This window comes from Carettochelys insculpta, chromosome 1, assembly GCF_033958435.1.
Source record: "Carettochelys insculpta isolate YL-2023 chromosome 1, ASM3395843v1, whole genome shotgun sequence".
In the NCBI taxonomy this organism is placed as follows: domain Eukaryota; kingdom Metazoa; phylum Chordata; order Testudines; family Carettochelyidae; genus Carettochelys; species Carettochelys insculpta.
The window spans coordinates 380,314,636-380,339,481 of NC_134137.1; the positions used below are offsets into that span (position 1 = coordinate 380,314,636).

The 24,846-nt window shown below is 51.1% G+C and overlaps 1 protein-coding gene across 1 annotated transcript in view; it reads left to right on the forward strand.

Moving 5' to 3' along the window:
• Positions 1–24,846, forward strand: part of SND1 (staphylococcal nuclease and tudor domain containing 1) — a 466,768-nt gene that overhangs the window by 193,998 nt on the left and 247,924 nt on the right. The window contains exon 11 of the mRNA XM_074976653.1: positions 16,396–16,485. Within this exon, the coding sequence (XP_074832754.1) occupies positions 16,396–16,485 (90 nt within the window). The remainder of the gene's footprint in view (positions 1–16,395; positions 16,486–24,846) is intronic.

A 24,846-nucleotide genomic window follows, 5' to 3' on the forward strand; every position in this document is an offset into this window, starting at 1 on the left:
TTTCAATTTATCCTTTCCTTAGATTCCCTCGCTTCGGCAGCAGAGATGCACTTACGCTCTGGCCCCCGCCCCTTTCAGACACTGGACAAATTCATTCTTTTCCTGATTTCTGTGTTGGAAGTCATTGTTAGATGAGTGCACTGCAGCAGGTCTTTGAGCTGCCAGGATTGGGCCTCACCATGCTGTGCACAGAGTGTGCCTGTTGAGCTCTGGGTGGCGTTGCTGGGGTTTGTGGCATCAGCAAACAAAATGAGTTCCATCCTTCATGTTTTACCTGATTTGCCACGCTCCGCAGCCGGTGGTGCCTGTTAGCTGTGGGCATGGGTTTGTTGCCTCCCTTAGCTGAGTTCACCTTGTGGCAGAAAGCAAGAAAAGCAAACCTCTTGGCTTGTGACCCTGTGTTCAGATGACTGCAGCTCCCAGCCTGGGAGATGTGTGCCCCGCTTGCTGCAAGGCGTTCACCGGGGGGTGTGAGACACAGTGGTGGTCTCTTCCCCTTCCAAAGCAGTGGCATTGCCTCAGGTCCTCAGATAAATCCTTGTTCCAGTTGTGCTGGAAAGGCTTCATATTCCATGGTCGTCCACTTCAGATGGGCTTGGGAAGCTACTTACAGCAGCCCCATTGGCCAAACACCTGCCCCACAGGGAAGAGGAAGGTGGCTGGCAGTATTAGCTATGCGCCCTGGCATGTCTCTGAAGGGGAGCTGGGTTTTGCCCTCAGGCTGGCAGCACTTTGCTCTGTGCCTGTCCCTGGGACCTGTGCTGCTTTGCGCCACTCACAGATGGCAGTCGTGCCCAGTGCATTCCCCCAGGAGCTGCAGCATGTTCAAGTGGCCTTTCCCATGTTGCAGTGCCTCAAGGAGGAGACCTGTGTCCTTGCCCCGCAGGCGTGGTGGCCAGCTGCCTTCCCCTGACTGAGACACTGGTGCAGCAGGAGGAGTGTGTGGTTGAAGACCTGGCTGTGGCTCAGCCTGGGCAAGCTGGCAGTGATGCCGGTGGGCAGAGGGGCATGGTTGGAGGAGCCAGACAGTGTGTCAGCTGCTCCCAGCAGCTGCCCTCCAATGATCAGACTCCTGCAGGCATTGGACTGTCGCCAGACAGACGAGACCAGTCAAACCCTAGCTGGTTACATGTTCCAGAGTGCACCTCGTGAGCAGGGCTCGCTGCTGCGAATCCACCGCAACAGAGCTCTGCACAGTCAATGGCAGACCCGTCCATACTGGGGCCACCCCCACTTCCTTCTAGTCCCCTGGGATTGTTGGGTTCAGAGGAGTCTTCCATTGCCAGGGTGTGAAAGTTTGGGGAGCTGGAGGCTTGGGCCAGTCTTGACCTAGTTCTTGCCCGTGGAACAGTCTGTCAAATGGAAGAGCTCGCTGCAGGTAGAAGCTGGAAAGACGGAAGGGAGCAGAGGGAAATGGAGAACCCCTGAGCATTGTGAAATATGGAACCTCAAGAGAATGGGAGCTGAATCTACCCTTGTTATGCTCAGGGCAGCTGAGAGCCTGTATGCACTCCTGAGCAAGGTGTGTGTGGGGGGGCGACCCCATGCTCCCAGAAGGGCCAGGACCTTGGGTGGAAGGGTGAGGCTGGCGGCAGCCAGCCTGAATTGCAAGATTCAGCCTGCCCCCTAAGGGCTGTACAGTGTGTGTAGTGTGGGCTCTGGTGGCACCTTAAAGGGCCTGAGGCTGTAGTCACTGCCCCAATAGTGGTAGCAGCCAAGAGCCCTGGGGCAACTGCCTCCTTTGCTGTCCCCTTCTCCCCACCCCCACTATTGGTGGGCCTGGTTATTCTGCTCTTATGGCACGTGGGTGCTGCAGCTGAGCTGAGTTGATAATCCCAAAATGCCAAGCCAAGTTCTCTTTGTTTGCAGTAAGTCGTCCTTTCCCTTTCAGCACTGCCACCTTGCATCCCTATTACTTTGTCTCCTGTGGGTTCTCAGCACCGGGGTGAGGTGCGGATGGGGATCTCTAGCTCGGCTCTTCGTTCTGGGCACTCTGATCAGCCTTCTCTGAGAGAACAAAAGTGCTGCCTCCAGCTGTCTCTGCAAGAATTCCAGCAAGGGTAGGTTCAGATTTGGCTTGCACACTGGGGGTCAAAATTCTCAGATGTTTGGGGCTGAGCAGTGACTGGGAGGAGTCTCATTTCCTGGAGCTGTATTGCTGTAACTGAGCATTCTTTGCTCCTTGCAGAGGAGCTTGGTTTTATCCCAAACACTGTGACTGTTTTCCTGTGGTGTTTAGGTCTGTAAAGGACAATGCTGCTGCTTTTTGCCATAGCCACAACATGGTAGGGGAGAGAGAGCAGCACGTGGCTTGCCATTCATAATGGCTTTTGAGTCTTGAGTCTTCAAACACTTTAGTTGCTGAAATCCATACTGTTAAGCTAATGTTTGGTTTCTTTTTTGCTAACAGTATCCTTGCAAGCAATGGCAAATGCTCTTTGAAATGGTCTGTCTGTGATTGAAGGTGTAATTGAGCAGAAGAGCAGTCTGTAAAAGGTTCTCTTTACATGATGATCATGAAAATGGTGGTTTAATTTTTGTGTGAGCTTTTGCAGAATGGACTAGAAGGCTGTGTGCTTGTGATAAGGGGTAGAGTCCCTGCAAGGATGTGAAGCTTCCTACATTTGGTTTGGTTCTTATTTCTTCCTTTTTTGCTTCAGTGGAATGCTCAAATATTGGCAAGTCACCAGCAAATATTTGTAACCCTGATTGTGCGGTGAGACAATAAGTTTGTTAAAAATCACTTTAGTGGGCACCATGAGTGAATGAGGTGCCCCAGGGAAGAGGGAATCTGCTCGCACAGCCACTACCTCCTGGGAAAGGGAGCTGGACTTGATTCGCGGTGGGACCTCTGGTCCTGTTGACATTTCAGCTACTGCAATGGCCCTGGGGACTATGGCCTGTTTTGGAGTCTTGCTCAGCCATCAGTGGCTTGGGATCTCAGACGAGTGTGCAGCCCCCACTTCTGACCCTTGTGCAGAGCCCTTGGTGATGGGGTCTCCTATGGCCCCTTAAGGAGAGTCTGCACCAGTGCCTACAGGGCTGGGTGGAACACCAGAAGCAGGACCATTGCCTCATCTGGGGATGAAGAGAAAAACCAGGGTACCCCTGTCCTGTAGCAGGACACCAAGGCCCACCAAGAACAGCTGAGGAGAGCGACCTCTGACGTCAACTTGACGACAGGAGGCTAGACCTCTTTGGTTGAAAAAATTATCCACGAGTTTTCAGCTGAGTAGCAAACTAACAGGCACTCTTGGAGTTATGACTTCAATATGCGATGACATACGTCCAAGTTTGAGACTTCCCTCCCAGAGTTGGATAGAAAACTTTAAGGGGTTTCTGAGGATGGTACAGTGGCAGCCAGAGACGCTCTCCAAGAGGCCTCTGACACTGCGAACACAGTTACATGGATCATGGCCTCTGATCTCCATGTACAGAGTGTTGTGGCTTCTGTGAGAGCTGTTATCCAAGGGCCAGAAATCCAGTTCTCGATCTTCCCTTCCACGGCAAGGCCCTGTGTGCAGAGCAGACAGATGTTACTCTCAGTGGCTTGCAGGACTCCTAAGCAACACTGAAGCTACTTGGCCTTTATGTCTGGACCCACACCCACCTCAAGTTTAAGCCCCAGTGGACCCCGACCGGGGAGAGTCAACCCCACCAGGAGCCTTCACAAGTCATTCAAACCATAAAAGACGTGTGCCTCCCGGCGTCCTCAGTGAGCCCTGTAGCTGGGCTTATCCTAGAGCAAGTAGGCTGCCGCCAAGCGCCTGTTTTGATGGGAGACTTGGGTACAATCTACCAGTCTGCTCAATAGATCCAGGCTCCCTCCCCATCTCCAACAACCTCTCCCACTTTTTCCTGGCATAAGTGTCCATTGCCTCAGACCACTAGATCTTCAGTGTCCTCTCTAAGGGCTACAGCCCACCCTCCTGTCGCTCTTCAGGGACCTATCTCATGAGCATTTTCTCAAACAAGAAGGGCACCAGCTCCTTTGCTCAGGGGCTGTGGAGATGGTCCCAGGGGAATTTGGGGACAAGGAGTTACATTCCCAGTACTTTCTGACTCCCAAGATCAAAGTGTTTGTGTGTGTTCGTGGGGCAAGCCCACCTGGACCTGCAAGACCTCAATGGTACCTAACGCAGCTGAAATTCTGCATGATTTTCTTGCCCTCCATCTTCCCCTCCCTTGGTCCCAGACACTGGTACTCTGTCCTTGGTCTCAAGATGCATACTGTCACATCTCCATTCTCAAGCACTGCAGATACTTCCTCTGCTTTGTGGTAGATGTGGATGGGGTGTGACCAGGTGGAGGTGCTCCTGTTTGGCCTCTTAATCGCATCAAGGATTTTCACCAAGTATGCATAGGTGGTAACTGCTTACCTCAGGCTTTGAGGTGTTCAGATTTTTCCATACCTCAGCAACTGGCCTCTCTGGATCCTAAATAGTGTAGTGTTGCCCTCTTCTCCTTGTGCAGTGCCCTAGGCCTGCTGGTGAATGCAAAGATGTCCACATTAATGTCATTACAGAAAATAGTTTGTAGGAACAGTATTGGATATCGAGACTGCCAGGTTGTCCCTCCTTTGGGACAGGGTCCAGCTTGATTCTGATGGCCAGAACTTGTCTACCACATGGTGGCACATACCTGTGTCATCCAGCATACCAGACTCCACATGTGCCCCTTGCAGATGTGGCTGGTGTTGGCCTTCTCACAGACCAGGGACTGTCTGGACAAGGCTCTCACTGTCCCAGAGCCACTACTTACTTTCCTCCAGCGGCAGAGAATTCTGGGGAGTGTACTCCATGGACTTACATTACAGAGCAGCTGTCCTGCCATTGAGCTTGTATGGGATGCATCAGACCTTGGCTGGGGAGCCCATCTAGAGTACACCAGGACCCAAGGCAAGTGGTCCCCAGATGAGATGGGCCTACATATCAATGTCAAAGAGCTCAGAGCAGTATGGTGTGCCTACAGGGCCTATCGCCCCCATCTAACAGGCAAGATGGTTAGAGTTCTTACGAAAAACATGTCCTGAATGCTTGTTGGAGGGGAGCCCATTCTGCAGAGCTCTGCTGGGAGTCCCTTATGCTTTGGGATGTCTCCTTCAGGCATGATATTGATCTGGAGGCTTATTAGCTTCCAGGAGCCCTGACCCCTCTCATGGACTGCTTGAACTGAGACTTTTCTTCTCCCCACACATGGCCAATGCATGTGGAGGCGACCCACGTAGTCTTCCGAAGGTGGGGCACTCACTGTATGGACCTGTTTGTTGCCAGGCAGAATTGCCACTGACCCCCTAGCACTCCAGACAGCCCTGGGATGTGGGCTACCTGTTCTGTAATTGAGGTTCTTTGGGATGGGTTGCTCCTGCCATTCCACACCCTAGCCTCCTTCCCCTCTGTCAGAATTTTCAGCAAGAAGGCACTGAGGGTGAGGGAGTGCAGGGTGCACCTTATATTGCGCCAGTGAGGTGCTGCTCTAGGTATTGCTAGAGGGTAAACTTCCAGCAACAGTGCACATGGCGAACACACCCCATTGTGTAGTAACAGAGGTAGCTGTGTTTCATCTGTAGAGAGGTGGTGGATTCTCCATCCCTTAAGGTTTTTAGGTCCCGGCTTGACAGGGTCCAGGCTGAGATGACTTAATGGGGGTTGATCCTGCATGAAGCAGGGGGCAGGACTCAATGACCTCCTGAGGTCCCTTCCAGCCCTAGGATTCTAACAAAACAAGCTGGCAGTCATGTAGCACTTTAAAGACTAACAAAATAATGGAATAGACATGAGCAGCGCATCTCAAATACCCCCCCATTACAGCAACAGGTAACTTGTCTTGGGCAACTTCCAAAGGGCTCCAGCAGGAAGTGAGGTTGGAGTTTCAGTAACTGGCACTTTCCCTCTGAATCAGTACAGAATAGACTCTCCAAATCGTGCTGGGAGGGGGGGAGGGGTGCTCCTCTGCTGGGGAGAACAGGCATGAGACCTGAGCCAGAGTTCTTGACTTCCAGTGCTTATCCTGTAATTTCTTCCTCCAGAGTTGGTGAACTGGGCATGGGATCAGATCCAGTTTTGGTAAAAGTGCTGCTCTACATCCTTCTTGCAAATGTAAAGTGGGCACCATGTCCAAAAGTGCATGGCAGTGCTACATGATCCCTAGGGGCAAAAAGTGGGCAGCTGCTACGTTCCATCTCCGACATGGCTGCATTTCTGCAGTATGCAGAATGATCCCAGTTCGGGGATTGTTCTGTAAAGTGCTTTGATAAAGCTCTGTAAATGCAAATGTGACCTTTTGTCTTGCATCATCCAGCCAGATGATGTGGTGAGCAGTTGTGAATGGCTGTTGCCATGGGTTCCAGTGTTTTTCAGAGGTCTCTGCAAGAGATCAGGCTTTGCCAGTTGTGGGGAGCTGTCTGTCAGCTAGGTGCTCATTGCATCCAGTTCAGACCCTCTTCCTCAGTTCTGCAGCCTGGCTGCGAGCCCAGTGCTCTGTCTCAAGAGCTGCCTTGCTCCTGCCTTCCTCCTGTGGCCATGGGACTGGAAGGAGACAATACCAGGTACAGTCCTCCTAATTCTCCCAGCCCCTGTTGTCAAATGGGGAGGCGGTCGTGACTGCCCACCCACGGTTTCTGGTGCCGTCTTCATTTCCTACCGAACTGTACAATCCACGGGCACTACACAACTAGCCCTCAAACCCCGGCAGGGGCCGCTCCCTTTCTGTAAGAGCTGAAGATACAGACCAGTGGCCTGTCTAGCCCAGTACCATGTCTTTGGTCAGTGGCTACTGCCAGGTGCTCCAGCGGCTATGAACAGAGCAGGGCAATTTATCAAGTGATCCGTCCCCTGACAGTGTCTGAGCCTCAGTTGGAAGGTTGGGGACACCCAGAGAAAGGAGCTGTGTCCCTGACCCTTCTGGCTAATTAATAGTAGTCACTGGAAGTGCCCTCTGCGAACTTATGCTGCTGGAACCCACTTACACCTTTGCCCTTCACAGCCTCTCCTGGCAGCAGTTCCACAGGCTGGCTGTTCATGGTATGACAAAGTACTTCCTGTTGTTTGGTTTTAAACCTGCTGTGTATTAATTTCGTTGGGTGATCCTTGGTTTGTGTTGTGAATAATAAATAATACTTCCTCAGTTGTGTTCTCCAACTTCACTGTCCTATTGCAGTCTCAACTGCCTCCCTCATATGGAAGTTCTGATTGCTAAACAGCTTTATTGCCATTCTGCGTACTGTCATCATCATCAATAACCATGGGCTCAGCACCTGTTGGGTCTGATGCCTCCCACTATTTCCTTCCATATTTCCCTCTCCAGTGCAGAGTGGCTTAGTTTCTGTAGACTAGCTCCACACCAATCTACTATATCCACCCATTCTCTGTGGGGTCTGCCTCTCCTATTCGAACCATCCATTATGCCAAGACCCTGGTATTTGATTTTTCATTCATTGTTCATTCTACAAATATGCCCAAATCTCTGTACTCTCTCCAGTTCTAACGTCTCTCTTTTCTTTGGAGCTGGGAAGATCAAAGCATCATGGAGCATTTGAAATGTGGGTGTGCCATAGATTAACTGGTGGTATTGCTTTTCTCTCAGCTCTCTTAATGGTTCCCAGCATATTGTTAAAGGTTGTGGCTCCTCAGTCCGGTGCCTGTGGGATGTGAGTGGTTCAGGACCAGGGAAGGTCAGTCAGCGCCGGCCCCTTTGCTGCCCCTGGCTGCCAGCTTTGCTTGGGGGCAGCTGGGGAGGTGCATTGGCCAGGTGAGGGACTGGGGTGAGAGTGCTTTGGGGAAGAGGCAGGGTGGCTGCAGGCTAGGAGAGCAGTCCTGAGAGAGAACCTCAATCCCTGTGGCAGCTGGGCTGTGCTCTTAGTTCCTGATGGCAGGGATTTTCAGCCTCCCTGTCTGTTCCTCTCAGCTCATTCACCCCAGCCCTTCGTGGAAGCAGTAGGGTGGATGCAGAGCTCCAGGAGCAGAGACCTGTGGGAGCACATTGGACTGTATTCCTGACATTGGCTGCAGGGCTCTGCAGCCACCCTGCCTCTTCCCCCAAGTGTACTTATCTCTGCTTCTACCCTCTCATCTCCCTGTCCCAAATATGGGACAGGGAGATATGGAGGGGATGGGGGTGGTGACTCCTGGCCCCTCCAAGCCCTGGAGAGCCAGGAAGAAGGTGGCAGCTGCCCTCCCTCCATGGGCTATGGCAGCTCCCAGGAGCCCTGAGGAAGTAGCAGCGACAGGGCAGCCGTGGCACTCTCCCCCCGTTCTCCGAGCCTCAGCAGCAGGGATGTGACAGCCATGGTGCTTCCCCCCACTTCCCTGAGCCTCAGCGGCAGGAATGGTGCAACTGTGGCGCTCTGCTCCCTTCCCCCTCTTGTCCCCCCCCCCCCCCCCGCCCCAAGGAAGCAGCAGAGACAGGGCAGCCGCCCATGCTCCCCCAGCTTTCCCGAGTCCCAGGGAAGGGAAGGAGAAAGCAGACTAACCTGCGGGCTCCCTGCTCTCTGTGCCTGTGCAGCTGCTGGCAGAAAATACAGGACAGTTAGTCCCTTTTCTAAAATAAGTAGGGACGCCTTTTTGGCATCCCAAATACAGGACCATCCCACCAAAACCAGGGATGGGTGGTCACCTTACACCTCCCTGAGCTTGCGTGGCATTGGAAACTCTGTGAGGGTGGGGGAGGAGTTCCTAAGCTGGGGGCCAGCGGGGAGGGGCCAGCTTTACCTGTGAGTGCTCCAGCTGGTGCTGAACCAGAGAATTCCACACCATAAAGTTGAGCCTGTAGTTTGTGAGCGCTGCCATGCAGCGAGCAGACATCTTCAGAGAATGAACCACACCACCACCACAAGCTTTCTGGAGTGGTAACCGGTAACTTACACAAAGTGGTGGGGTCTGCGTCGCTGGGGTGGTTTTCCAATGTGCTTTACTGGGCACTATGAGCAGGACAACAGATGGTCCTCAGAGGCATTCAGTGGACGCTTTTCAAATAGCTAGAGGACATTGATCTTGCTCATGATGTTGCCCTCCTTTCACACCAACATGAAAGCATAAAAGAAAAGGTCACAACACTAGACAAAACTGCATTAATGATTGGACTGAGCATCCACAAGGGGAAGACCAAGACAATGAGGATCAACCAGTCCATCACCACCACCATCACACTAGGAGATGACCTGGAAGATGTCGAGCAGTTTATCTACTTGGGGAGTGGTATGGGCATAGATGGGGGAACAGATAAGGATATCGATGCCAGGATAGGGAAAGCGACAGCTGCATCCAAGACTCTGTCCTACATGGAGTTCGCAAATAACACCTGCAAAGATGAAAGGGAGGATCTTCAACACATGTGAAGTGAGCTCTTGTATGGATGCGAGACCTGGCATACTAAAAAGTCTTCAAATCACAAGCTACAGGCATTCAGAAACAGGTGCCTGAGGTACATCCTTCACATCAAATGGCAGGACTTGCTCACAAATGAGGAGCTTTGGAACACAGCAGGCTGAGAAGCAGCTGACATTTAAATCAAGAGAAGAAAGTGGGGATGGCTAGGCCCCACTCTCAGAAACCATCATCTAGTATAGTCTGTCAGGCTCTCACATGGAACCCGCAAGGAAAATGCAAAAGAAGATGACCTTGGACAATGTGGAGGAGGTCTGCTGGGATTGAAGGACGACAACTGGGGTGCTCCTGGAGCCAGATACAAGTTTTGTCCTGAGACAGAGTGAAATGGAGGAGACTTGTAGATGACCTATGTTCTGCCTGGAGGGTTAAGTAGTAGTTTTTGGGCATTTATCAACATAGAATTTCATCTCAGTTAGTTATCCAGTCGCTCTTTGTCGTGAGAGCCCTTTGGAACTTTGCTGTCAACTGTGGGCTGAACTATCTTGAATATTTTTGTCATTTGCAATTTTGTGTGCCCCTTTTCCAGATCACTGATGAATGTGAAACAGCACAGGGATGAGTACAGGTCCTTGGGGGACTGCGCTATTTACCTCTCTCCAGTATGATAAGACTGTTTATTCCTATCGTTTGTTTCCTATCTTAGCAAGTGGAGAGGACCTTCCTTCTTAGCCCTGGCAGCTTACTGTGCTTACAAGCCTTTGGAGAGGGACCTTGGCAAAAGCTTTCTTAATGTCCAAGCACACAGTGTTCCATAGAGCACCCATATCCATGTGCTGGAGCCCCTTGAGGAGAGGCTATTTGAATTGAATAGGTTGGTGAGAAATGCTTTTCCTTTACAAAAGCCATGGTGATGCTTTCCACATCAGATCGTGTTTGGGTGTCTCTTATAATTGCATTCTTTACCCTCATTTCTGCCTGTTTGCCTGCTGCTGCAGTTAGGAGTGGCTGCTGACCTTAAAGTGGAGTTAAAAGCCCATCCCAGCCCTCGGCAGCCATGCTCCCTAGTTCTCTTGGCCAGGTGTGGGGGCCTGTGTCCAGAATAGCTGGGTGGGAGGGCTGGCAGGAGCTGTGCGTTGTGGGGTGGTGAAGCCTGCTGAGCCGTGCGTGTTCTGTCAGATGCATACCTAGGCATTGCCATTCAGCATGGTGGAGCAGCTTGCTGCTGGGCTGAATGTGGAAGATGTTCCAAGTCATTAAGGGACTGGAAGCCAGCCAGCCGGAGGGAGCCTTGTTCCTGCAATATGTTGCCTTTAGTTCCAGGGAAGTGCTTGGCAATAGATTGCCATGAGAGGGCTGCAGCTTGTATTTGCTCAGAGCTGGTGACATTGGGAGGTTCAGATGCCAGTGTTCAGCTCCCTTTGGGCTCCCATGTGATCGCTTAAGTGGGCTGGGGGTGCAAGCGTGGCCCTGCATCTCCCTGGGAACTTGCTTGCCCAGACAGGGAGGTGGCCAGGGATTAGAGTTTGGGTTCCGGGAGCAAGCGGGTGAGGAAAGTCAGTCTTCTCACAGAGGGCGCTTACACTTCAGGGAAGAAGAATACGACGAGTCTGGCTCACAGTGGTTCAGTCCTCAGTTCCTAGAGGTTATGAATGTCCCTGTTTGTAAACCTGACTGTGGCTTTTACGATGAAACCATCAAGTAAAATCAAGGCCTGGTCTGTCTCTGCAAGTAGCTTCTGTCCCAGATTGTGGGGGTCCCCAGGCCCTGTGCCCCATCTGCAGTCAGATGACTCTCATTCAGCAGCAGAGAGAACAGCAGGTTTATTAGTGGACAGGGACACAGAGCAGAACAGACTTTTCAGCAGAGAAACCAGAAGTAGGCAGTACAATTCACTTTGGGGAAGGGGGTCCTCGGGCCAGGACCCTGGCCTCCCTTTCTCCCTGTCCAGCCGGATGAGACTGCTCCACTTGCCCAACTGCCCAGTTCCAATTCAAACCAGCCAGGCTCCTCTCTCCCACCTTTGTCCTGTTTCCTTAGGGGCAAATGAGGAGGTGTTACATGGTTGCCTGGATTACGATGACCATGAAAGGCCCTTGTGTACATGTACATCACCAACTATGCATTGATGCAATGCCTAGGGCAACTGAAGCACCCACATGGCGTTACTACAGGACGTAGGGGAAACATGCAACGTAAGGGGAATAAAATCCTCATAATCCCCACTTCATCACAACTTCATAAACAAAAATTCTTTACCTTGATATCCCTTGTCAGGGCATCTGTCCCTCAGCCAGTGCCCCACTGGCCTCTTCCAGCAGAGGGCAGGGGCTTTGCTGGGAAGAATAGCATGAGCCTGTGTGTGGTTTGCACCAGTTGTGTGCTCACACTTAGGGTTAATGTGCCACATCTTGAGATTCCTTTCCCCGCTCTTCCCCCGCCCCCCCCCCCCCCCCCCCCCCCCCCCGCTGGTGGGTCTGGGTCCTATGATGGTGTCACTAAAGTAAATGTGTAGACAGAGTTGGCAAGTGTGCGTGTTCCTGGCTTAGTGTTTCTCTTGGGGGGGAGTGTGGTTGGCGGTGAGTGAGGGCTGTCTGCAAGTGAGGATTGCCCCGTGCCCCAAGGTGTGGGAGTTAGGGATCATCATCTCGGATAGCTCTTAGATCCTTGACGATCTCTTGGAGAGGTTTTAGCTGTGGTCCATAGGTGATGGCCACTTGCATTCTGTTAATTTTTTTGGTTGGGTCTGTCCTGCAGTAGATGACATCTGGGCACCCCTCTGGCTGTGTCAGTTTTTCTTCACTTTCCCAGGTGGGCACTGTAGGTAATCAAGCATTCAAAGTGATCCTGCAGGTGCCTGTCTCTGAGGGGTTGGAGCAAGTGTTTGTATCTCAGGGCTTGGCTGTAGACAATGGATCCTGTGGCATGTTCTGGGTGAAAGCTGGAGGCATAGTGGTCAGTAGGTTTCCTGTACAGAGTGGTTTTTACAGTGTAAAGTGATGGTCACACAGTGTCCGGGAAGTAGATCTCTTGTGTGGGCTGGTCCAGGCTGAGATTGGTGGCAGGATGGAAATTGTGGAAATCCTGGTGGAATTCAAGGACCTTTTCCTGTAGGTCTAGAAGTGATGTAATCAACGTGCAGTGCAAGCAGTCTCTGCCCTTCTGTCCTAGAAAGCATGTATTACGCACTTCTATGGCACATGCTACCATTATCGCAGGGAGCAATGCCATGAAGCTCCATGAATCCCAGAGCCTGGGCCACTGCCTTACCTACCATGCATGGAAAGGGGTGTTAATAGTTTACTGGTTAACCATTAAGCCTCAGCCTGGTTAACCTGGAGCAGCTGTCTGCCTGCTGTAGGCAGGGGGGTGCTTCAGCTCAGCTGGAGCAGCTCTTGTCCATGGTGGGTCTGGCCCAGATGTGCTGTGAGCAGAAGCACTTAAGCCCAGTCAGAGCAGCCCTCCTTCTCAGTGCTGCCCCCCACCCCCATTTAACTGTTTAACCAGTTAAACTTAATGTTTATGGGATTTTACTCCCTACCCTGGACCCCAGAGACGCACGCGTGTCAGACACTGCAGTGGGAGGAATGGGGTGATCACATGCTTTCACGCCTGAGCTGCGTGCACGACTGGATTGACCAAGTAACTCTTAATTTCTTTGACATTTGTTTCAACCTCTTTTTTTGTCCATGCAGCTGACTTTCCTCAGTTGGTGCTGAGCAATTTGAGAGAGCCATTGAGAGGCTCCATTTCTAAATCGGTTGCTCCAGGGGTTGCATCTTTTTTGTTGGGTGAGATGTTGTCTGTTGTTTAATGTGGATTCCTCAGGCTGCAACAGAATACCCTTGCTAATGAGCTGGCATGCACGCTGGGTTGTAACGTTAGGGAGGTCAGAGGCCTCTGTCTGGGTTGTGTGTTCGAGAATGAAATAGATGGCTCGGCAGGCCTTTTCAGTTGAGCTGGATGCTTGCTGTAACTCCGTAACTCCATGCTGTGGGCTGGCTCCGTCCTGAGCAGACTGAACCTAAGGAGCTGCAATGGCTGTACTAGGGAGCTGCATTGCTTGACCCATCAATGTTTCTAGATGATTCTGGTGCCTGGGGTAGTATTTGACCTTCGTACGCATGGGTATGGTCCTTCTTCCCGTCAGAATGCCTGGGTGCGGATCTCTAGCGGGTGCTAGGTAGATCAGGAAAGCTTGATTCATATTCCTATAGCCCCTCAGTGCCCCAGGCATGCACAGGACCTGCTGTGCTAGGTGCTTTACACAGAGTTTACAGTACCTGTCCCCCTAAGCCCAGCCTACCTGAAACAAGATGGGATGGTGACAGACAGGAGTACCAGGCACTGACAGTGGTCAGCCTGGCAGACAGTGGACTCTGCAGTCTGTCAGGCCCATCGCTGTCGTGTCTGAGCACTTGACATGCTTTGCTTGCTTGATCCCTCAGCAGTCCTGTGAGGTCCGGCCATGCTCTTACCATGTTCCACACAGGTACTACAGCTCTGGGTGCACCATGACTTGTCTGAGGCGAAGCAGAGTCTGGACTTGTCTCTGACTTAGAAGATCATAATAGTAACTTCTAGCCTTAAAGCTGCGGCTGGTTCCAGTGAAGTTCCCCCACCAGCAGGCTTCAAGCTGTGGGTTGAGGAGGGAGACCCCTCTAGAGCCAAGGTGTGTGCATTCTTCCTAACACCCCCCGCCCCGGTCCCACTTCTGGGCCCATCCACAGCTCCATGTTGGTGGGGTTCTGTCAGTGAAGCTTTGCACTCTGAGAGCTGAGATGAGTTGTCGGCTTCAGCTTGCAGGAGTAGCTCTCGCAGCGCAAAATGAGGAAAGTTCATGAGCTCTATCACTCTCTCCTTTCAGGCCCAGTTCCAAGGGGGCATTTATAGCGCTCCCCACCTCTTCGGTGCTGCCTCGCCTTGCTGATGCTTTGCCTTCTAGCTTTCACCTTATTAAAACTTCCTGCTGCCCACAGGGTCTTTATCACCACAAGGCGCCTTAAGCAGCTGGTGGGCAGTGAGCAGAAACTGGTATGCAGTGAGAAGTCCTGTGATTCCTTTTCATTGGTGTTGCATCCTATCAGTGCTGTTAATCACGGGCCGATAATGAGCTTGCCTAATGACCAACTTTTCCGCCAGAGCCTGTTTGGAGCAGAGGCCGTGCACTGTGCTTGCCTGGTGGTTGTTGTTAAGGAGCCTTGTTGAATGTTTTGGCGGGTGCTGGAAACGGCGTGGGTGGCAGCAAAGGTGTTGTGTGCAAAGGCTTTTTAATGAGCAGCCTTCCAATGCCTTCCCCTCCTCCTGCAAGAAATGCCCTGGGTGCTGTGTGCTCTGCATCGGAGATGAGTTGGGCTGTGAAGCCTGCAGATGGTGGGAGCCAGATCGTCCAAAGGAACAGGACACCGTGTGCTGTTCACAGGGTCCCTGGAATAAACCCAGCCCCATCCGTTCATCCCTGACCTGCTGGCGCATTCTCCAGAGAAATGCATGGAACCTGCTGCCCTGAAAAACCAGTAGCTCCGTGGCTGCTAGTGCCAGAGCCCCAGTCTGAGGCAGGCAAAGGCCTCAGGGTGACCCCTGGTAGCTACCAGGGTAGCTCAGGACTGCTGGAGTTTGGCAGGTAGGGGAGCTTCAGTGATGCCCATGGCACATTACCATGCGTGGCCTGTTCCAGCCTCCTGCACGGTGCTTTGGCCAGAGCTGGCTTCAAGGACGGGCCGCCTTGGCTGCCCTCACCTGTGGATGTGAAATAAGAGGCTGTCTCTCTGCCCCAGATGGCCTGTTACTGAGGACGCTACCAGCCTGGCTAAGCCGTGACCAAAGGGTGCGCCTGGTCATGTGATCTGTGGTGCTAAGCCCCTGGGGGAGAGGTCTGGAATTAGGGGGAACGGGACAAAATCTGGCAAAGGCAAACGGAGGCTAACTGTCAGGGGCTCCCTCTGGATGATAAGACGGCCTAGGCTGTGGAGCAGTTTCTGGGTGTTTGTCTCCATTGCTTGCTGTGCTTTAAGACTAAACTGGTCCAGGTGCTGCTGAGGGACAGTCCTACAGTGGCTGGAGGGGTGAGGAGAGCCTGAGAGTAAACTTTGATCCCTCAAATCTGATTCTTGGAGCTTGGCTGTGTGATAAAATTGCCCAGAATAGCTCCTGTATAGACAGTATGTGCTCTGGAATACCACCCATTTGTTCCATAATCATTCCAGTTTGGAAGGGCACTAATTGTTCCGGATTGAAGTGACTTTATTCCAGAATCGCGTTCACATGGGGAGTTCAGTCCCAAGTAGCACTTGCTGAGTAGCTTTTCTGGTCAAAAATTCTCTGTGTAGTTCACCCTTTATGATTACAGCCAGGGAGGTTTAGGTTGGACGCTAGGAAAAACTTCCTTCCTCTCAGGGTGGTTAAACACTGGAATAAATTGCCTAGGAGGTGGTGGCATCTCCATCACTGGAGATATTTAAGAGCAGGTTGGACAAACACCTCTCAGGGATGGTCTAAATCAGTGTTTCTTAAGCTGTGTTCCTCAGACCTCTCGTGGTCAGTGAACTCCTCGCAGGTGTGCTGCGAGTGTCTGACACTTCTTTGATATCGTACACTGGTGGTCTGTATTGTCTGTTGTTCAAGCCAGACAGTGTTACTACTACATTGGTATGGTACCTGATTACACTACTTCACTTTGGTTTTGCTGTACATGCTGCTGACTGGCTGTTTTGGTTGACAAAATTATTTTTGAAGAAGATTTCCATGGGTACTCCTTGTTAAAAGTGACTGCTTGGTGTTCTGTGGCCTCAAAGTTTGAGACTGCCCTAGATGGTGCTTGGCCCTACCATGACTGCAGGGGACTGGACTTGACCTCTTGAAGATCCTTCCAGTTCTGATTCTGTGATCCAGAGAAGATCTGAAGGATCAAATACACTAGGGCCCAAAGGGAACAGCCTCTCCTCCTGTTTCCTGTCCCCTGTTTGGCTGTGGTCCCTTCGGGTGCATAGGGCCTCCTGTTCTGTGCACTGGCTGGCTGCACCATCACTTTTGGCTGCTATCAAGCTGATGTGGGTTTTCTCCTTTGTTGCAGGACAAGAACCGGAAGCTGCGCCCTCTCTATGACATTCCATACATGTTTGAGGCCCGGGAGTTTCTGCGGAAGAAGCTCATTGGGAAGAAGGTAAGAGACTGGGCTGGGATTTAGAAGTTGCTTGTTGGAGCCACCTGCAGACCATCTGGTTAGAGCTGTCCTCTCGTTGGACTTCATGGGCTGAGCTGACTCAGACCTTGCTACTGGAAGAAATGCTGAAAATATGCTCGGTAGCGCTCTCCCCTGCATTGTACAGAGTTGATGCCTTTGTTTAGTGCTGTGCTTCTGTCCCCGGGAACGAGAGGGGAACCACCCTTTGGCTGTGATTCGATTTCACTGCAGCTTTATCCTCCCCTTGTTCAGAGTGAACCTAGCGGCTGTGTATGGAGCAGTATAGAATTCCTGTTCCTCCAGCTGGCTGCTCCTAGTGCTTGGCTGTTTTCGCACTCCAGACACGGTTGCATGCTCTAGGGAGAGAGTGAAAGGTCCTGGCCTTGGAAGTTGGCGATAGTACAAGGTGCTGGTGAGAGACACGGGAGTGATGGTCCTGGTTTTAGGGGAAAGATGAGGGCATCTTGCCAAGGATAATGACACCAGAGCGAAAGGGAAGCAAGAGAGCTCAATTTGGGCTCTAAGGTTCTTTCAGACGTACTGGCGAGGAACTGCCACTTGTGCCTGTGGTTGGCTGCATGCTGTACTGTCTGTTCCTGTGCCCTTTGGGAAGGGGTTTGCTTTCAACCATCTGCTGCAAGTGACTGTTGAGAGCTCTGAGCTCTGGTCCCAGGGCATGGCCTTTACCTGTCACTGGAGCATACAAGGCTTTCTCCAGTGGGCTATATCCCAACAGTCAAATGTAGCTGGGAAGGTGGAAGCAGTCTGGCTGTGGCATGACTAGGTGCATGCGGTGTTAGTGTAGCGTGATTCAGCATTCAGCCCAGGGAAACAGGCTTCTATTTTCAGACCTGCCACTGACCTGGTATTTGACCTTCAGCAAGTCAGTTCTCAGCCCGTCTGCTTTTACTCCTTTCTCTGCAGTGCTTGTTTAGGTGGTAGAAACAGTTTTTTATAGTGTGTACAGCATCTAGCACAGTGGGGGGGCCTGATCTCACTGGGGCTCTCTAGGTGTCACCACAGTGGAATCAAGGAATACTACCACCTTACACATGTCCCTGTGTGGTCGTATGATGCAGCCCTTTTTTACAGCAGTGGGTACTGTTTCTACAATAATACCATGTAACCGTTATTTTTTCCCCTTCTCATTCCTTGTTTCCCTGGCATATTTTTCTGAGCTGGTTTAGAGCCATTCTGGGGAATGAAGAGTATAATATGCATTTTACTACCAAGACACATGCTCAGGATGCAATTTTCCAATGCTCCTAAAATGGTCGAATAAATCAATTTCTTCCATAGCAAGGCAGCTCATTGCTGCTCAATGAGGACTATTTCCATGTCTAATTGCATCTTTCTATTTCACAGACTTGTTTATGTATGGAGAAGCTTTGCAGGGCATTTTTAAGTGGAGAAAGGAGTTAGATGTCTCCTTCAGCAAATGGCTGCAGGGAATAGATCTAAGACATCAGACCTCTGGGAAAGAGACCCAGCACAGTCAATATCAGCCTCAGAAGTCTCATCCAGGAGCTAGTGTTTGGAAGGGGTGGTAGTAGGGTGTTGAAGGGAATTGTCTAACCACATTATCTGTCTGTCACCTAATTCCCAGTGCTGTAAGGGTGCTGACTGCTTGGTGCTGTACTGAGCAGAGGCAGTGTCCCTGTCCCATTGGACTTACCAGGCAGGTGCTCGGAGCTGTTGCGTACAGGCTGTCTCCCCTGGATGCTGCACAAAGGGGTGCTGTGGCTCATGTCGGGAAAGCTAGACTACTCCTGCACAAGGTGGTTTTTGGGGAGAAGGTGGTGGTGCTGCACAAAATTGTCCTTTGCTAGGCAGATCTCCACTGAGGTGCTAAGGGGTGGTGGTAGTAGTAGTAGCAGCAAAGGTGAAAGCTAGCAAAACCCTTTGGACCCATTTTTTGGAGAGCCTGCAGCTGCTGTTTCAGGGCAGGTGGAATGACGAATACAGTAGTCCCTCAATTTACGTGTTACGTGAGGGTTATGCTCCCATGCACCCTGGCGCAACACACATTTTTGCGTAAGTCGGGTGCGGCTTTCTTCCAGCGGAACGCATGTTCTGCAGTCAGGGAAGCAGCAGGAGCACCTGGAGCTGCTTTTTGAATGGTAGGTCCTAGGGTTGGGGGTGGGCAGTGGGGAGGATTAAGCCTGGTAGTGGGCTGGGGCTGTGGAAGGGGGGCAGGGGAGTTAAGCCTGGATTGTGTTGGAGGGAAGATTGAACCCGAGCCATGAGCAGAGGGTTTGAACTGGGACTGGGAGCGCCTGCGGCTGCTTCTTTCCCAGGACTCTACATGGGGAGTGCCTGTGGCCACTGCTTTCCCGGGGCTCTGAGTCCAGGAACACTTGGAGCCGCTGCTCTCCCAGGGCTGGGTTGCAGCTGGGAGGAGCTGCGCCCCTGGTGGAGGGTGAGCTGGCTCTGTGTGTGGGTTGTGAGCAGGGCGGGGAAGCTGAGCCATGGGTGGAGGGGAGAGCGGGATTTTGAGTTGCACTTGACTCACGTTAATGCAAGTTACGTGCAACTCGAAATTGCCTATTTGGAGGGTTTACTGTACCAAGCAGCTAACTGGGCTCCAAATCTTTTTAATAGTATGTCAGTTACACTCCACTGTGGGCTTTGGGTTCTGCCTTTTTAATGGCTGTTTTAAAGACCAGTCTGCAGCCAGGTCTCTGACGATGGAGGCCTCTCCCTTAGAGCAGCCCTCTTCCTGTTCCAGCGTCACCTCGTTACACCCATGAGGATGTGTGCTGGAGACCCTGGATAGGCTGCTGTCTCCACCAAGCTCATTTAGCAACAAATGTGCTTATTTTTAATATAGGCAAATGGTAGGTTCTTCCGAGAAGTGTTTGCATGAAAATGTGGCACTCAGGTGTCTTGTGATATATTAGAAGCACCTCAGTCCCTCACTGAGTGGAGCCTGGGGTTTGCTTTGGAAGCAGGTCTGCCCATGTTTTGTTCCTTGTGTATGAGGCTAATGTTTACTGCTCTGAAACACAAGGCTGGAACTCTGTTGCTCTGTCTGGAGCTATGGTTGCAGGATGCATTCTTCAAAAGGCTCTACTGTGTCTGACTTAGATGATGCCCCCTAGAACACACCCTCCTCATGCTTCCAACATAACATTGGATAGATGCACTCTTACACCATGTGTGTGTGGATCATGTAATGCAGTGGGGTTGTGAGGGGAGGTTGGGGTTGGTTGTCCCCTGGGAGCAGTCCTGGCTCAGGATGCTGTTAAATTCATCATGCTTATGTTAGACTTACTGCCAATAAGGGCTTGACTGTCTTTTCCAGCTAGCAGTCCAGTAGCACTTTAAAGACTAACAGAATAATTTATTAGGTGATGAGCTTTCATGGGATGGACCCCGTTCTTCAGATCATAACCAGAAGTGGGTCTGCCCCACAAAAGCTCATCACCTAACAAATTATTCTGTTAGTCTTGAAAGTGCTACTGGACTGCTTTTTTGTTCTGGTAGTGTATGGACTAGCACACCTCCCTCTCTGTTACTTTTCCAGCTAGAGCAACAAAGCGTCCTGTGGCACCTTATAGACTCACAGAAAAGTTTTGAGCATGAGCTTTCGTGAGCACAGACTCACTTCATCGGATGCTCTATGCTCACGAAAGCTCATGCTCAAAACTTTTCTGTGAGCTTTCGTGAGCATAGAGCATCCGATGAAGTGAGTCTGTGCTCACGAAAGCTCATGCTCAAAACTTTTCCGTGAGTCTATAAGGTGCCACAGGACCCTTCGTTGCTGTTACAGATCCAGACTAACACGGCTACCCCTCCGATACTTTTCCAGCTAGGTGAGCCATAGACTTTATAACCTCCGAGTTTGGACCACGCCTATATGGAAGTATTCTTCCACAGCCTCTGACGCCTGAGGGTAAGCTAGGAAGGCTTGTCTTTCAGATCCCCCTGCACCACGTAGCTTCTGAGCAGAGCGCCCGGTGCCGAGGTCTAGCATACTAGTGTGAAAGTGTTTTGTAGTGGGTATCTCTGGGAGCAGCCAACAATGCGAGGGGGGTGTGTGAATGTTCCATGCTCATCTTGGCGTGAGTAGATTCTGTAAATCTCTGTAGAGAAGATGAATAAAGGTCCTTTACTATTACTGTCAGCATATTTTCTGCTAGAGCTTATGCCTGATTTGGCAGTTCCTGGCAGAATGCCTTGTTCCCTGCCTTTACCTGGCGACCTCTCAGGGAAGCTCAAATCCTTCTATGTCCTGTGTTGCAACTAATAGCGCTCACCTGATGGGTGGTTTTTCTGCAGACTCTCACTGTCTTTCTGGGGCTGGTTAGTGGTATTGAGCAGAGCTTAGTCTGGGGCTCGCTTGGCAATGGAGAGATGACTTTTGTGTGAACGTTTTTGTGCAGCATCTGGGTTTCCTGAGACACCTGGCACTTCAGCTGGTGGCAGGAGGTCTCCAGGAGGGCTGTAGAATTCAGCAATGCTTTGAAACGCCTCAGCAGCCAATGGTAACAGCTCTTTGTATGGTGAGCTAGATTGCAGTTGATGTTGGGGAACCCAAGGCTATTTGTAACAGGTGCTTTCTTGTAATTAGAAATCAAAATACTTAATCTGAGAGCTTCTGTTTCAAGTACCCACAGCTTCCCACGAAAACGGCCTCCCTCCAAGTGGCTCTTGTGTGCCCTCGGAAGTGCCAGGAGCAGTGCTCTGTGCCCCTGCAGCAGTGCTGAGTGAGTGGGTACACTGGCTGTGGGAAGCATGGCCATTCCCTGGTGCTGGAGGTTCTACCCACCCTACAGCACTCTTCCCCATCTGTGGATCAGTGCAGAGGCGTGTCCCCTGTGGGGTTTGCTATTTGGCAGAGAGGTCTCATGGCAGGTCCAAAGCCAGAGGTCCTGGTAATGTTTGCTGGTCTTTCTGCCTTTGTCTGTCCTCTCCTGGTTCAGAGACCTTCCTGTCCTTGCCCGTGGTGTTCTTCCACATCTCCTCTGCCTGCGGGATGTACCCATTCACCTGTCCCTTTGGAAATGCTTCTGAGACCCTCTTCCTTCTGCCACTCGGTTCCTGCCCGTGCACCTTGCTTCCAGCATCACCACTTTTCTAGCTGCTTGTGTTAGATCTATAAGCAACTTCACAGATCGCTCATGCTCAGCTACCAAAACACACAACGTAAACCTGTCAATTGGCATGTCCCTTCTTTGCCATGTTCTCCAGTGGCCTAGTCCAGTGACTCTTGCTAGAGGGGAGAACCTCACTGCACTTCTCTGGGCATGTGGCTTTAGGGAACTTTCATAAGCGGAGAACCAATTGTCTCCTCACTGACTAGTGCTGCAAGTCTCGGAGTTCTTTCCATTGCTCACGCCCAGTCCATATTAGGTGTTTGTACTCAGCATGTGCAGTGGTGCTGAAAGTTTTTCCCTGGGTGCTATCAATAGGGGTCTAGCTGTGGCACACACACGAGTGGCACACCAGTGTTGCTTCGTTAGGGGCACCACTGGCTCCTCACATCCCAGGTTCCTTCTTGCTGCCACTGGTGGAACACTTGCTGCTTTGGCTAGCTGCCTTGCTTCATTCCATTCTGCCAGCTTTCACTGTGAAATGGCGCAGCTGTCCCTTCGTGTGTTAGCCTGAGCCTAAGGAAAGCTCTCTAGGGTCAGGGTACTCCCTGGTCCCCAGGCTTTAAGTCCTGTGATAAGTTGTAAGCAGCCTGAGCCCATCAGTGACGTGCAACAGTTGTTTTAGACTCTGGGTGAAGGGGACAAGCAATAAGTATGACATTTGTAAACAACTTACATCCTGAACAAACGAGAGTTTCTCAGGGCACTCCTTGTGGTGTTGGTGCTGGCACTGGTACCAGAGCAGAGACCAGCACTGCAGCATTGGTGTGGAGCCCCATCCTAGCCACAGTCACCATCCTGCAGCCAGCACCAATTCCCTTCCCAGGCTCTGTCCAAGATCCCTAAGAGGTCGGTGTGTGTGGAAGATGCCTCACTTCCTGTAAGGAAAGGGGGTCTGGAGGAGAGCTAAGATCCATGCAGGGCAGCTCAACTCCTCTATCAGGGAGTCAGGCCCCAGCTCAGGTTGAGCAGTTTAGTCCGTCCTGAACCATGCCTGCCACATCAGACAGCAGTGAGACTGTCAGAAGTCATAGAATCATAGGGCTGGAAGAGACTTCAAGAGGCCATCGAATCAACCTGTAGCTGAAAACAGGAATAATGCCAACTAAATCATCCTAGCCAGGGCTTTGTCAAGTTAGGACTTTCAAATCTTTAGGGATGGAGATTCCACCACCTTCTCCAGTAACCCATTCCAGTGCGTAAATACCCTCCTAGTGAAAGCCTTTTCCTAATATCCAACCTGGACCTTCCCCACTGCAACTGGAGACCATTGCTACTTGTTCCATTGCTACTTGTTCTGTTATCTTCCATGGCTGAGAATAGCTTGGCTCAACCCTGTTTGGAACCTTTGCCCCTTCAGGAAGTTGAAGGCTGCTATCAAATTCCCCCTTTCTCTTCTCTTCTGCAGACTAAATAAGCACAAATCCCTCAGCCGCCGCTCCTAAATCATGTACTCCAGCCTCCTAATAACTTTTGTTGTCCTCCCTGGACTCTCTCCAGTGCATCCACATCCTGTCTGTAATGGGGGACACAGAATTGCATGCAATACTCCGGATTTGGCCTTACCAGTGCCAAGTAGAGGGGAGTAATCACTTCCAGCAGTAATCTGCTGGCAATGTTCCCACTTATGCGCTCTGATATGCCATTAGCCGCCTTGGCTACATGGGCACAGTGTTGGCTCATGTCCAGTTTCTCATCCACTGTAATCCCCAGGTCCTTTTCTGCTTCACTGCTACTTAGCCAGTCAGTTCCCAAACTGTAAACATACTTAGGATTCTTCTGTCCCAAGTGCAGGATTCTGCACTTGTCCTTGTTGGCCCTCATCAGCTTTCTTTCAGCCCAATCCTCCAATTTGTCTCGCCTTTCTAAATTGTTCTTAACCTGCTCTTTCTCCGCTGCGGGCTGCCCACCTTCTTCCTGTGCTGTGCTGCACAGTGGAGCCGTCTTGGAGCTGACCTTGTCTGTGAAGTCAGAAGTTTACCAAAAAAAAAGTCTTCAAGTGAGCATGGCCAACCATCCAGTCCTTCTTGGCGGTTGTTGTAAAATGTGGCAAGCCATGACTGTGTTGTGAGGTGTCACTTTCCACAGGGTCCAGGAAGAAATTCCGGGCGATCCTCCCCATAGCTTCCGATGCAGTGGGTGCTGTGGCTTACCATGACCTTTGTCATCTCCACGTGGTGGGCGTCCTGTCTGCTCCTCTGGAAGTTTGACATGTTTAACCTGGGGCGTACAGGATCTCAATTATCTTATGCATTACAAGGACAGTTTCCCTGCCTTTGATATTCGGAGGAATGGCACCTCTTCCACTTAAACTTAATTTACTTCCACGGGTCCTATTAATGATGGGTGACTCCCCCCACCTCCTTTTTCCCCCTTCTCCTTTCTATTCTTATTTTTGCTCCAAATCTGAAGTGGGTCTTACCCACAAAAGCTCATTATCTCGACTTAAACCCTTGTACTCAGTGATGATAAATGGCCAGAAACTATAACTTAACCCTTGTACTCTGCGTGGAGCATAGATCATCTACAAGTCTCCTCCACTTCACTTGGTCTCAGAACAAAACTTCTAGCTCACTCCAGGAGTACCACAGTTGTCCTTCAATCTCAGTAGATCTACTCCATGTTGTCCGAGGTCTTTCTCTTCTGTGTTTTCCTTGCAGGTTCCATTTGCAAGCTTGATGGACTGTGCTGCATGATGGCTCACTGAGAGTGTGGCTTAGCCATCCCCACTTTCTTCTCTTGATTTGAATGTCAAGTGGTTCTTGTTCTGCTGTGTTCCAAAGCTCCTCGTTTCTGACAGTTTTGCCATTTGATGCAAAGGATGCACCTCAGGCATCCATACAAGAGCACACTCCTCACGTGTGTTGAAGATCCGCAGTTTTGTCTTCAGATATTTGTGAACTCCATATGGAATGAAGATTCTTGAAAGCTCATTACCTAATAAATAAAATTTAGTCTTTATGATCATACAGTGTTCTCACATAATACATCAGTCCAGTTCCTGTGGGGCCCTGAGAGGTTCTTCCAACGCACCCAAGCTCCTGTCCCACAGTGGGACTTTCATGCCCCCCCGCAAAGTCTCGCTACCCTGCCCTTTGTGCCGATGGGCTCCGGCTCCCTTTTCCATCTGCCATGTGTAGCTTCAGCTTTTAGCTATTGGTTGGCTGTAGTCAAGCCTCTGCTTAAGCTAAACAGATTGAGGTCCGTGACCGTGTCATTTTTGGGCATTTTCCATTCCTTTGTC